The 15,507-nt window shown below is 31.9% G+C and overlaps 1 protein-coding gene across 1 annotated transcript; it reads left to right on the top strand.

The window, feature by feature from the left end:
- Positions 1-2,006: 2,006 nt before the first annotated feature.
- On the top strand, positions 2,007-13,633 carry LOC148619346 (uncharacterized). Its single transcript, XM_088579139.1, has 2 exons — positions 2,007-2,140; positions 8,363-13,633. The coding sequence occupies exon 2, from the start codon at positions 8,374-8,376 to the stop codon at positions 10,885-10,887; it is 2,514 nt and encodes an 837-aa protein (XP_088435265.1). The 5' UTR covers positions 2,007-2,140; positions 8,363-8,373; the 3' UTR covers positions 10,888-13,633.
- The last annotated feature ends 1,874 nt before the right edge of the window (positions 13,634-15,507 follow it).

Genomic DNA, 15,507 nt, shown 5'->3' with positions numbered 1-15,507 from the left:
CTGCAAAGGAACTGGCGGTGTTCGAACAATCGTCCTTGAGATATATCTGGATGACATGTAGTGAAACTTAGACTGTTGTTCAATTGAAGCACTCTGTAAAATTGAATACGAGTCTATCCTTGAACTGGATAGCTATTGCAGAAACCGATGTTCACGTTGAACGTATCCGAATGTTCAAAATAAGTAGCAATAGAAGTGTCATATGTAAGTGAGCAGTCTGACAAGTGCAACGAGTGAAGTCCAGAAATAATTAAAGGGTTACAGCACTTCGCCGTTTATAAGGGTTCATTTAAGTGTCATATCGTTATAAAATTTTCTTTCGACTAGATAGAAATTAAATAGTCAAGGAACTACAGTAATGATACTTCTTTCAGTCAAATTGATAGATATAAAGATAGTTGTATACCTACAATATACTTTTCCTATATCCTGTGGTATAACATATTTTATCTTTTATTAAGGATCCACCTTCAGTGGAATAACGAATTTTTACCTTTTATAAGAAGAAAAATAGAATCTGGATATACTGTATTGGGAGCTGTAAATATTGATTTTTTTTCTTATAAAGGCTCTGACTGCAGATTTGATATTAAATTAATGCCTAACACGCTTCATAGAGGGTGGGTGTTCTAAAGAAAGAAATAAAAAAATGATAGGATTTAAATGGATTATCTACACAGCTGATATATGTCAGCAGCCAGATAAGAGACAATATTTTCAAAAGTTTGATACATAATGTAATAGCACTTGCACGTTCTTAATTAAAAATAGTGTAGCTCATACAGTTTTTATTGAGGTATATATTCTGAAAAGCACATTCGTTCAAACATAGTCTGACGGATTTATCAATTCCATTTGATAGATTTATTTGTAAACAATGTGATTTTCAAATCATTGTCTATTCTCTGAACCTTGTTTTGACAAATACAGATATTCAACCCTTAATTGCATCCCTACGAAAAAACTAATTCATTTTTTCAGTATTGCACTACATCAAATCTTACGTATTGAGTACTTGACGTTACTTCTTCAAATCCAGTGCACTGGAATTGTATTGACCGATTATTTTTAATGCTATTGCTGGTAGTTTCGATGGTATTGTCGTTCTTAAATTAACTTGCTTTCAGTTATTGCGATCAGCGTTTTTCAATTAAATATCTCATTTTGTCTATACATATATGTAAAGGTATTCCATTAAAAGATTTTGATGTATTACTGCATTAGTGAATTTTATGGTGTGTTTGTTGTTTCTGTTCATCTTTGACCTTACATTATAGGGGGATGGTTGGGACAGGGACTGTAGTTAAGGCCATATAAAACTAGTTTATCTCCACCGCAGACATGCGCCTGTCAACATTCAGGATATTAAATGTGTCTTTGTGTCGTTATTTCTTTTTTTCAGTTTATACTTCGTCCTGTTACCATGGATTTTATTACTTTTGTTGTCGGGGCCTTGCAGATCTTACTTAAAGCGGTGTTCAGTTACACTTGTTGAAGACCGTTTGATGATCTCTGTTAGTATAAGGATATACGATGGTGCATTTGTTGGGATTCACCATACTGGTTCCCTTTTCTACATGTTGACCAGTTGTATCCCCAGTATCTATTTGATTGTTGGAAGTTCTTATAACGATATGTGAATTGGTCATTATATATTTCCATAGACCTGTAATTAAATTAATTAATATGTATTTTTATAGTCCAAGTCCACAGTTTTCTATAAATTTATACAAAAAATTTATATTATAAATATACACTTGCGTTGTATAAATTCGCCGGAAGAAATTTCTTCGTCAAGTTTTTATAATTTTATCACAATTTTCATTTGTGTCACATGATTTGATATAAATCAAACAATGATCTTAATTAAAAATTTGTGCACAGATCTACAGGCAGCTGAGCGGATACAGAATAAACTCACAAAGTTATTTATTCATAAAGCTACAACATTCGGGTAACGCTTACGGTCACACTTCTGCCTGTTAGGTTAATCCTAACTTGTTAAAATTTCCCGCGAAAAAGTCAGACGAGCGTGTGAGAGATGTAAAGCTGCCAAGGAACATGTAAATAGACAGATGTTTAGAGACTAAATTCCAAAACGAAATAGGCGGTCGCTGTGACAGTACTTAAAGGGACACAGGTATTTTTTTCTTAACCAAGGCAAATGGTGGATCGGAGATTTACGAAGTGGGACCCCCCCGGGTGCAAATTTCTTGCCGAATAGTTTTCCCTTTTTTAAAAGAAACATTTTTTTTATTCTACAATGTTTAAAACTTTCAACTGATGAACGGATTCATAAAGCTTACATTCACGCCAAGTAAAGTTATACTAATATCATATGTTAACCTAGTCTGTATTTGACTATTTTTATTTCCTCTGACCCTGCAATCATCCTCTTTTTTAATTTGGACATTTATTTGTTTGGTTGGGGTCAGAACAATATGCCATACAAAAAATTGGAAATTCAACAGTGCCGCGGAGTACTGCCATTCTACCGCTTCAAACGACTTTCAAGTTGATATTGTGCATATCACACCTTATTCAATTCTGGAATAATTTTTCTGTATGCTGATACACCATATTTGCAAAAAAAGGACATTTTTATTGAAGGTTTGGTAATTTTTTATGAGAGACCTTGCTTTGTTGTCATGATACATGTGAAGTAGTGCGAGACGAGAGAAAGTAAAGCTTGTTACTTTTGGAATGGAATGGTAGCAGACATGTAATTTTTCACTGTAATTATGAAATATTCAGTTGAATTCAGGTTTTCAAAATCGTGTCTGCAATGTTCAGAAAGAAAAGCAACAAGCTCCGCCTACTCTTGTCTCATGCTAATTAATTGCCTCCATTGATTTTAACTAGTAAGATGACTCAATACTATCAGATGGGAACAATTCCTGAAATTAGGGTTAATCCCCATTTGTGATGCAGCCCCTCGTATGGTTGTTTTTTACCCATTATAAAATTGGCAAGTTTGGAAATCCTTCGATTATCTTCTTACTTGATTACTGTTCAAATCCTGGTTCCCTTGATTTCTCCTTCACAGGCTTAATTGTATAGAAATGCCCTTTGACTCTATTTTTCCATGTTTTTCCTTACTTCATGATATATAGTTGATTTGGTTCATTGTTTTACCATGACAAATTGCAGATAAGGTTCTTAATTTGTTCTGGTCCATTGATTCTTTTGCTGTGTTATGTCTTCTGATCCTTCAGAATGTCCATTGTACACATTAATTACTCATCATCATTTCATCAATATTGTCTGATAAATGAACAGAAAGTGAAGAACAGTAGTGTGAAGCAGGTAAATTTGTAAAAAGTATTATTTTGGAGATTGGAAATAATTTTCGTCAGCTTAAGTTGGTTTTATCTGTGTACAATTACAATGTAGGAATACAAACTCTCAGTGTTGTATGATTTTTCAGAAATTCAGGATTCCTCGAAAAAAAATCCATATAAAATCAACTTTTACACAGTCAATGATTGCTTTCATAACAAAACAAATCCTTACAGCATATGAAGTATTCAACTTGCCACGGGAAAGTGTAACTAAGTACCTGACTAATTTCCTGACCCAAATTTCACTTGCCCCCGGGTAATGGGAAATAGGAATCCTAGAGCACTGAACTCTGTTGAAATACATGTAGTTTTTGAGTGTAATTGCAAATCAATTTTTGTACAGGTATAAAAATTAGTGAAAAATATGAAATGAAACATGTAAATGTTTGTGCAGTTGGATACCATTTAACTACTGATTATATCTCTGAAATCAGAGGTATAGCCTAAAAAAATCGTGCTTCCGGTAATCAGCCGACTTATTTTTAACCCCTGGACCCTTACTTTTTATTGTGTCAGTGAAGGCACGAGACCACAATTAATTTTCAAGTGCATTTCAATATACACATTTGAGCAGATTAAAAAAATTCCAACGTCACAAACTGAATAAAGCATCTCTGGCCTAAAGATATGTACAAACAGGATTTTATGTATAAATTGTAGAAAATTTTACCATCATTTTCTGAAATTAATATATATATAACTCGGAGATGGGGTAAACATGACAAATGAACTGAGTTAAAAGTCCTAAATTTTAACCTCCTTCCACTGAACCAAATCACAACTTTTAGTCAGAATTGATTAATGAAAAAAAATCCCATGTAATTTTAACCTATTTCTACCAATTAGAGGCAAAACTTCAGCAAATAACTTTTCTGTAAAAATATGAAAAAATGTGGAAGTTACCTACTACCAAAGTTGGAACTATATTCGTACATGTATACAACGAAAACCAAGGGGAATTAATTGTAAATGTGCTCACTTTAAATAAAAACTGCACTCATGTCAAGATGAACCTTTTTTTACTTCAAGTACAAAGTTTCATCATGATTAGTTGAAAAATATATAAGTTATAGCAAATTTAGTATCAGTGGTACATTGCATGACTCGCATGTCCAATGGTTGAAGGAAATAAGGCCCCTCTAAAATGTACATTTTTTTTTTAAATGCATTATTTTTGTGATTATTTACATTTGTTGCATCATATTATGTATATTTGATGCAATGAAGTTCAGTTTACTCAAGTTCCAGCTGCTTTAAGGCCAGAAATTGGGTTCTTATACATGCGGCCGTGGTCAATGCACTTTTAGACCATGTATGGGGTGCACATATGAAAACTCATTTTATGATGCTGACAATGACTTAAATTGATCAACTTCAAACATAAAGTGGTCTACACATATCAAATGTACATTGAAAACAATAAGAAGTGGTTTCAAAGCTAAAACTGTCACTCCAGATCAATTTAAACCAGACCTGTATAGATCTTGTTCAAGTGCGATTGTGTCTGATATTCAAAGTTAGCCTTTATTTGGGTTTTGAATGATAAAAAAAACTGAAACAAATGTAAAATAATGTAAGGTTCTAAGCTTATCAGGTACATAAGCAGACAGCTGTATTTTTCCAGTTTTTCTACAAAAAATTTAATTTTTGAAACCTTATAGTGTATGCGATACTCTAAAATTAGGTGTTTTTGAGACATCACAAGCTATATACATGTAGTGACTTACACTAGATGCATGAATATCAATGGAATGCATATATGAGGTTTTTTTCACATTATTTATATTATTTACTAGCAAATACAAAAGATTGAGACCAATAAAACACATATCTGTGATTTTATAGATTCTAAGACGAGGCTGTGAAAACCCTTGATTTTGCCATATTTCATTGACTGGGTTCATAAAAATTACACTAAATTGTCAGATTTCTGCCTAAACCTTGTTCATAAAGTATGTTTTTTGTTGATTTGATGTTCCTAGTATATAATTAGAGGAGAAAAACTCAAAGCAGTACAATATTTTCCCCACTGGTCTATATTTCATACCTAGCACCCTAGCAAATGTGCAATTTCAATGGAAAATCCCATAGCAACCATATTTTTTATTTTAATTTCAGGAAATAGAGAATAAAGGGCCAAAATCTTCATATTTCATGTAGATTTACTGAATTCTTGAAAATAAACACCAAATTATCCCCTGCAAACACTAGCAAATAAAATTTCTGATACCCAGGCAACCTCTTTATTAGGCACGAGACCACAATTAATTTTCAAGTACATTTCAATATACACATTTGAGCAGATTTAAAAAATTCCACCGTCGCAAACTGAATAAAACTTCTCTGGCCTAAAGATATGTACAAACAGGATTTTATATATAAATTGTAGAAAATTTTATCATCATTTTCTGAAATTAATACATATAACTCAGAGATGGGGTAAACATGACAAATGAACTGAGTTAAAAGTCCTAAATTTTAACCTTCTTCCACTGAACCAAATCACAACTTTTAGTCAGAATTGATTAATGAAAAAAAAATCCCATGTAATTTTAACCTATTTTCTACCAATTAGAGGCAAAACTTAAGCAAATAAGTTTCCAGTAAAATTATGAAAAAATGTGGAAGATACCTACTACCTAAGTTGGAACTATATTTGTATACAACGAAAACCAAGGGGAATTAATTGTGTTTTCGTACCTGAAAATTTAATTTTAAAAAATTTGGAAATCTGTCGTTTTCCATCATCGATTCTACCTTTTATTGATTTTAAACTATCTGCATTGTAGAGGTCAATTGCCACCTTCAAAATATGTATAAAAATGTACCTATATCTGAGAAAACTTATATATTTAGACAGTATGAAGACTACAATGTACATCATGTTTTATGCAAGAAATTCTGCATTAGTTAATGATATACATCCATAAATTTTATTCCAAAGAAAAAGAGAAAAACTACTGACCCTAATTTTGAAGGGGACGTTACAGGAAAACATATTTTCTTTTTTTAGGCTCAAAGATTGACATTCAGTGGAAATATAAAAGAAAAAAAATTCTTAACTTCAATTATTTACTATTACAGTCAGTTTATTTTATATCATAGTTATTTGAAATTCTGTCTATGCTACTATTTTCATAAGGATCAAAAACTCTTCAGTGCTAACAGCACTTTGATTTGCCATGCTTGTTGATATACATTTGATATGTTTATTACCATGACATTCAGATTGTGTTCTAGACTGTTGGTTTTTTGGTTTTTGATCCTTCAGGATCAAAATACCTTATGCCACCGGTCAATCACTGGAACTCCCCTACTATTTCTGAACACTACACAAAAATATGGTCCAAATGTTTACATCATTCAATATCTCTCTTATAACAAGTAAATATGTTTCTTGCAGTTTATCTGCTCAAAAATATTCTGTTATTTATGTAAATAAAATTAAGATCTAGTCTTCATATCAACTTAACATTCGAGTGACTCCTTTTTGGCCTTGAAAGATATTTAGTGATGCATTTACATAAGGGAATTTATTTCTTTGCAGTAATGTGTCTGGAAGGATAAAATGTGTTAAATATTTTCATTTTAACACACTTATAGATATAGATATATCCTATCATTATTATTTTACCATTTATAAACCGGAAGTAAATGGCAGTAAAGTAAAATTGGCGGCAAATTCAAATTGATAAAAGTGTCTAGATTTAGAAAATTTTGTGTTAAGGAAATTATTTTCTTCAGCTGAAATTGGTTTTATTTAAGTATAATTATAATGTAGGATGAATACTATGTTAATAGAGTTTTTGAATGTAAATGCACATTAACTTTTGGATATGTTTAAAGTTGGGGAAAAGGTGAAATAGAACAAAAAATTGTAAGTGTGTATGAAGTTGGATCAGTAGTATAGATTGACTTTCACTTTATACATATTTAAAAAGGACAGTTCATAATAGTATTTTAAATGCAATATACGATCACAATTTCATTTAACATATAATCTTTGAAATTTTATTCATGCTACAATTTTCACAAGAATCAAAAACTGCCAGTGCTATCAGTACTTTGATTTTGTTGAGTTATAACCCTTGAACATAAAAAATTAATGCTTAAACTGAATTTTGTCAGCACTTGCTTTGTTTACTTAATTATTTATGAAGTTTTCATCCTATTCTCATCAACCGAATTTTTCTTCTGGATTGGGAACTTTGTATTGCCATACTCATAGAATACTTTTAGTTCATGAAATAATAAAGTTTAGGAAGGTTGAGTATCATATGTTGATGTGCATGAAGGAATATAAATACTGTTGGAAAATTCCAAGGGGAGATAATCCAAATTATTGGTTTTATTTGTTGCAACCTAGTAGACACAACTCCTCCTTAACACCTCGTGGGATTTTGATGAAATTTTATAAGAAGGTTGGGCATTGTATGTAAATATGCATAAATGAATAAAATTACTGTTAGATGGCTTCAAAAGGCCATGGGACATGAACTTGTGATAAAAAAAAATTTGACATTGTGATTTGTTGTGAATCATTTTCTGTAAAACCTGATTTGAAGAAAGCGACGCTTCTGATGTTTTTCTCCTGACACCATTGGTGATGTGGTAGGCAGACATCACTAAAATTTTGCTTTGACATATGTTGAATGTCAAGTAGCCAAAATATTCCAAAGGAATCACGAAGAGAAAGGTTTTATACTCGTGAAAGTTGAATATTGCGAGTCGGTAATCCATCTAAAAGGTTAAACATATTTAATACTCCTAAACCATTTAGTAGATTTTGATGAAACTAAATAAAAAGATTGGTACTATATGTACAGTTAGATATCGTGCATGAAGCAAGAAGGTCATTATCAGAGCACACAATTTTTGTTGATGTTTTAGGTGAGCAATGGAGCACAACTAGAGCATCTTCCTAGTTATTGTAGTGCTCTTTTTGTTGAACCAACAAGAGTTAATATTCTATGCAACACATTGTGTACAGTATCGCTTTGTATGTCTTTTTTAATTTTCAGATTGTATAAAGATGGCTGAGAAGAGAAAGTCATTATCAGAAAGGTTTGGTGGAATCCATTCATCAGGTATTGGCAATGTTTCCAGTAATAAAGAGTTTGTAAGAATTTTAAATCAAAAACCAAGGGAAGAGGAATCAATCAAAAGACAACATAACAACGATAGTAAAAGCAGTCTGACAGTGCATTTGAAAATTAATCGTCAAAGAAAGGATTCAAGCTATGTGAATCGACCTAATAAACCTCTACGTATAGAATGCCATGACAGACCATCAGAAATAGCAGAGCATTTCTCCAGAAAGAACAGGATAGAAAATAAAGACAGTAGGACAAATTATTATTGTAAAGGAAGACAAATTGCATTGAAAGAAAACTTCATTAATGGTAAACCAAGGTATATGAACATCCCCTCAACATTATATCAAGACCCAAGTGCTGCACATAGGAAGACAGGGCTACTTCAACATCCTGATCAATTTGACTTTAAGAACCAGAATTGTAAAACTTTCCAAAATGCACAATCAGGAAGACCCCCATTGCTTGGGGATTTTCCTAATGTTAGGGATCCAAGGTCAAAGACTCTTGCCTCCAATTCATCTGAGCTTGGCACAAGGAACTATGGTGCTGATCTTCCATGGCAAAATGAATTTAATTCCAGTTATGCATGTCCCTCTGTGAATCCCGAATTTTGTGATGGTAGTAATAAAACACATAGCTTAAATGGCTCTAAAAAACAGTGTACAGGAGATATTTATTCTCGACAAACAAATAATGAGCAAAAAAGTCCAGGTCCCAATAGAAATTGTTCATTGAATATTGAGTCGATGGAATCCTATGACAGAAATTCTGGAGGACCAAATGGGTATTCTAATAATTCTTGTGTAAATAGATGGGAGAATCACTTGAATGAGAACCAAATTAAAGCCTTTGATGACCATTCCTTTAAGAGATATGATAAATCTTTCCCACAGAACACTAGTCCTAAAATTTCAAAGGAGCCTAGACACTTGATCAGTTCAAATTCCTACAAACACCCTGATAGCAATCAAGGACTTTACTTCAATCATTTCAACTATAATCCCAACAAAAATGAAGCAGGTCAGTGCAAGTTCTATGGTTTGAATAATAACATTGTTACAACACCAGCAAAGCCCCAAACAGAGACTGATTCTGAATGGAAAAATGGAACTGTTAGTCCAGCTTTTAGTTCTGATAGTTCATCTATGTCATTAGATTCTATTACTCATTCTGCAAATATTGTGACTGAAACAAGTTTAGAGAAGAAACCTAAAGGGTTCTATTATGATATGTCAAAGGAAGTGTTTAGTGAAGTTGAGAACTTGAAAAAGATTTTTCTTGAAGATTGTGAAAATTTGAAGCAGTCAGATCAAGATGAGAAAACCGTTGAGATAATAAAGAATACACTTCAAAATGAGCTTACACAGTGTATATCTAATAAGATCCAGAGTGACCTTACTCAATGTATATCAGCACTGAAAGATTCTACAGAAAATATGAAAAAGAAAGCTTCAAATGTAAGCCAGATAGGGCAAGAAAATAAGGTAGGAACTCAGCAAAATGAAGAAAAAGATGTTCCCATGAGTGAAATGAAGTTTGAAGGTCGTACATTATTGAAAGGAGGTGTTAAACCTAGACACATTCCTAAAATGATGGTAGAGCATCCAGAACTTGGTCCTCCTACTGATCGCAGAATTGTTTATCTGACTAGTAGAAATTTGCTTGATTTGCCTTTACCGAAGTGGGCCTCTGATGTACTTGGAAAAAATGTTTTGGAAAAGGACATTTCTGGAGGAATAAACCAAGAAAGAATTGTTCAGTACAAATCTAAAGACTTGAAAGATAGTTTGAAAATACTTCAAGCACAAGAACCAGAACAAAGAAGTATTGAGAAGCAGGCCATTGCCAACAATAGTAGCGAGATTGTATGTGCCAGTAAGAGGAAGAATGGTGGACTGAAGGTTAATGATGAAGTCAGTAAGTCAAGTAAGGTCATAACAAACCCAGTTGAACAGCCCTCTGATAGAAAGAAAGGGAAAACTGATACTAAAGCAAAAATTAATATTACTATTGGAGGGGCATTACATGAACTTGCATGTCATGCAAATGACAAGATGGCTATAAATAAAACTCAGAATTCATCCAGTAATGAAAAAAGATATAGAAACAGAAGTCGTTCCCGTGATAATGCAAAATCCAGAGAATTTGAAAGGTCACGAAACAGATCAAGGTCTAGGGACAGGCGTTATTGGAAAGATAAACAACAAATTCATAAACGCTTTGAACATACTGGTTATAGATCCAGGTCAAGAGAAGTTCGTAATCGCTCTCCTGTTAGAAGTAAACAGAATGGATCTAATTTCATGCAAAAGAATTGTGGAAGCATGATGTCTTCCATAATGAATTGGCACTATAATAAGTCTGGGGAGAAGCGTAGGGATATGTTTGATTCTGACAGAAATGGTTTCAGAGGAGAAAGTGATGACTTCAGTTTTATCGAGAACAGATAGAAAGAGCAAATTGATTCTTTTAATTTTCAAGGTTGTAATATTTCCTTCAGAGTAAGGACTTGTATTTTAATGGCTTCCTTTATCATGAATATGTGCCTGTTTTACTTTTGACTTGAATTATTTTGTGTTTGTAAATTTACATCGCCAAAAGTTTGTTGGAGCTAATGGGGATTTATTTTTTAAAAGTAAGTCATGGGCTATGCATCACAATGACTGTGGGAAACTTTTTTTTTTGTTTTTTTCTTCACAACTTTCCATACTGGCTAATGGAATATTGATCTTGCTAGCCAAATAGAAATTCAACTAGTCATATTTTTTTTGTTTTTTTGTCTGTACTATCATCTGTTTTCTCTTGGATTTGACTATCTCCTGCCTTTCTTTTTCTTTCTTTAACTACATGTATCTTTTCATTTGTTTCAAAATTTATCAAAAACTTTTCCATTTTTCGAATATTCCCTCCCGTTGAGGTTTTTCAAGTACTTAAAGTACTCCATTTCTGAACTCGTATTTTAAAAATAAAATTTTATTTCAACAGATTCATCATGAAACAAGAAAATGTTTATCATTTGCTTCTTGTTCAATTTTATTTTGACAATAAACAACTAATTTGCAAGGTAACATTTCAATTGACTACTAATTAGAGATCGAGACGGTCGCGTAGGTTTTGGCACATCACGTTTACCGGAAATTAAAATGGCAGATTGTAAAAAATGTTTTTCAAGTCAATAAAATTGTGCAAAATTCACTTGACATATTCAAGCTAAACTTCTTAATAGGTAGGTAACATATTTTTTATGTATGATATTAAGGGATATTTAACTAAATAAGCTGTTGGCTGGTTAACTTTCCTTGGAACTCGCCAATCAAATGATGGTTGCCAAATTACATATTGACTCGTATTTGGTGAGTTTCCCACACTGCAATGACTTAAGTTTGATCATTTTTTTTCTTTTTAACTCAGTTTTGTGTCCTTTGGTTTTATTAAACTCATTTTGTGTATTTATAGAAAAAAATTCTTTGTATACTTATAATCAGTCCTGGCTAATTATGAATGATGTTACATTATTGAATTAACAAGAATACATGTACATGTAGCTACATGTATTTTAGTGTAGTTGAAGTACATTGTAAATGTGACAATGAAAACACATCTTCATGGTCATTTAAATTGACACCTTCACTAAACCAATGATCAGGAGTTTTTTACCTTTATAGGGAAAAAGTGATGAATTTCAGATCAAAGGAAAATTCTAGTTTCATTGGGTTAAAACTCTTAATCTTATGTGACTGATTCTATCAATGTACTGTAACCTTTATTCCTTTCAAATATTAAGACACTTTTGATCATGTTAGTACATTTTTGTATAATGTGCTCCTCAAGTTTTAACACTAAATATAAATGCATGTCACTACAAATTTCCTTAAAACATTTAGTACAGTTCAATATTAAAATTCATGACTACTATCAATCACAGTGCTGAAGATTTTGTTTCATTTTTCTGGATTTAATTCTGACTATGGACATGATTTAAAAATCTTTTTTTATCTTTAATATTGATATAAAATAAAAATGACATACACATGTACTTGTCTGCAAATAGTATTTTTTTTCCATCAAGCCATTTAAGGAAAAAAATCTCCCTTTAAGTAATTTATTGCTTTAGTGAAAGTGTTAATTTTTTCACAACCACAAATATATTTTTTTTTCAGATTCTACATCCATTGGATATACATTTTGTACTTTACAGCCAAAAAACTGATTTATGTTGCCATATACATGTACATCCACTGTAATTTTTGTAGGCCCATATGTCTGTATGTAGCCAACAGTCTGGCATGCTAATTTTGCCTTTGTTCAATATCATACCAGTAAATCATTCCTCCCATAAATTTTGATTCTTCATCTAAAATCTTCACAAATTTAATTTGAAATAAGATATGTAGGAATGTACTGTTTTTTCTTTACTTTACTTTCAATCTAATGCCAATTTTCTGTTTACAAAGGATATGGTATGAATTGAAGGTTTCTGTCTGTTGTATTTTCCTGTTCATCAGATAAACTTTGGGAAAGAAAGTGTATGAAACTACGTACGGAGCTTCAGCATGATGCATTATATTTGTTGTGAATGAGAATTATTTTTGTTATTTATAAACTTCTTGTTTCCTCAAATGTTTATAAGTTGTAAGTAAGTACATTGTTATTTATAGTTATTGATCAGTGTTTTTGTAAGTTTTGATATTTTGCTTTCTATTTATTTTGGTTTAACTTTCTATGTTTTATGTCTCCTTTGTGAAACTCCGCATGCCCGTGCTATTTTTAATTTACATAGCTATCATAAAGATTTCAAGCTTGATTTTGTGCAATTTGCTTTCTGTGATTTTTTTAACATGTTAGTTTTATTTAAGGTAATGTCCCAAAATCAATATCCTGCCACTTTTACTTGTATTTTTATGTGAAATTTCATTTTGTATGTTTTTAGGAGTCTGTGTAAACGTTTAATATACATGTAGGTAGCGGTTGACGAATGCGTTCTGTTATACATGTACATTTGTTACAGTAACAGGTATTGACTACGCTGATAAAGAGAAAAGGTTGTGAAACAAACTTCATTTTGGTGCTTAATCTGCTTTGAACTTTGTGAGATCCTTTAAATATTTGTTTGTGTTTTATACATATGTTGAACATCACATTTTAGTGCAGTTACAAAACAATGATACTGTAAATAAAAGTTGATTACATCTGCTAGAGTGTTCTTATCTGTATAGGTTCATTCAGACATGTTTAGTGGGATTGTTTTTTTAACCCAGATTTTACAGTTATGTTTCTTTTTTACTGTAAGATTTTACTTTCAATTTCACCGATAACCTTTTTTTATATATTCTGTGCATTATCTATATCTTTCATACGTGTTGTTATGGCCAAGAAGTAAACAAAATAAAAGAAATGCTGATGAATTTGGACGATTGTTTAATTTCAAATAATTAGTAGCGAAAAATTTGTGATCTTGTAGCATTTTAATGGCAACATTGATCAACTCTGATTTTGGTAATAAGTTTGTCTAGTATATTATCAATTATAAATGGTAATAACTCACTCATGGAGCTATTACACAAATTCGAAAGAACTCACGGTAAAGAAGGCCTGCCACATTTTACTGTACATGGTTAAGTTTTTAAGATATCTGGCAAATGTGTAGTTCTGGTCCAGTGTTACAATATGTTTTCACAAATGAATGACGATCCAAATTTTATTGAATATTGTTTCAAAATATTTGACAAAAATTCTTTGCTAAGAATAGCCTATACATGGGTTGGCATTGAAATTACAAGTCCAAATTTAACTCAGCAGAGCAACTTAATGGTATAACATGTTTAGTAACTCGCACTCAAATATTTTTATGTCTAGAAAATAACCTCACTCAGACAAGAAGTTGACATTGACAGCACCCAAAATTGCTTACAATATCATAAGTCATGCACCAAATTGAAATCAGTCCATCTATTGGAAGCCGAAATTTGGTGATGAAAATTTTCACTCATTCCATATAATGAAAAATGGCTAAGTCCCACAAAACAGGACATCCATCAGGAGCCAAAATATGAATTTGGACGGACAAGGGAATTCCAATTTACCACCCACTTGGCAAAGTAGTCAAACAAAATTTTTTAAATCTTAAACTGGTTCACACTTCCTTGAATACAATGTGAAATGAAGGAAAACTGTCTCTATTCACTAGAACTAGGGAATAGATGCTTCATTTTCTCTTGCTGTAGAAAAGTTGTGTGTTGGAGAGTTGACAGATACACTATTGCTAAATGGAATCTCTTAAATATGAGAGTTATTTGAGAAAGTTGTCATCTTTACACAAGACCACTTGTGATAAAAATTGATTTTTTAATCTTAAATATGGACTTAAAGAAAACTGAGTGATTGAAACATACAGTTTGGAAGTCACCTTTTAAAAGACCACAAAATAATTACTGTTGTATAATGGTGTCATTTAGACAAAATGGTTTCCAGTCGATAGCTGAATGGATCTTTATAAAGTTACACAAGGTGCTATACCACAGAAAGGAGGCTGGGATTGATAAGTGAGATTCACTTGTACTGCTTAGGAATTAGGTGTTAGAAAAAAGCACATTCATGATATCTGAATAATAACGACTAAAATGAATAGAAATTTATGAAATTGTACCATGAAGTGGCATACCTTCAAAGAAAGGCTACAATTGATTTTGGAGGTTGTAACTGGAACCATTTATGAAGAAAAGGCTATTCAGTTCTGATTGAATTCTTATTCTGTGTCAAATATTTATAATCAATACCCAGAGCTGTATAAAGCATGACTGGTGTGTCCATACTTGCCACAACTATTTAAGTTCTATCTCTGCAGTTGTATTACATGTATTAAGCTATGTCCAGCAAAGCATTGGACTATTTTATCAGTATAAAATTTACCTGGATCTATTGTGTTCATTGACATTTAATACAACAGTTATTTTTTTAATAAGGATGCAAGAAAGCTGAAAGCTTTGACAATAACTGGTATGATTGCATCTATTTTGTTGGTGGTTGTAATATCACCAACTTTGGCTGGTTTCCTCATTTATGTCAAAATT

This window comes from Perna viridis, chromosome 4, assembly GCF_037379345.1.
Source record: "Perna viridis isolate PV_CMFRI_1.1 ecotype Kerala chromosome 4, ASM3737934v1, whole genome shotgun sequence".
Taxonomy (NCBI): Eukaryota; Metazoa; Mollusca; class Bivalvia; order Mytilida; family Mytilidae; genus Perna; species Perna viridis.
The sequence above is the reverse complement of the archived record's forward strand: the minus strand, read 5'-3'. Positions and strand labels throughout refer to the sequence as shown.

Bases quoted from the DNA above. Each gene is read 5' to 3' on its own strand.
- LOC148619346 (XM_088579139.1), top strand. From the start codon at position 8,374: ATGGCTGAGAAGAGAAAGTCATTATCAGAAAGGTTTGGTGGAATCCAT.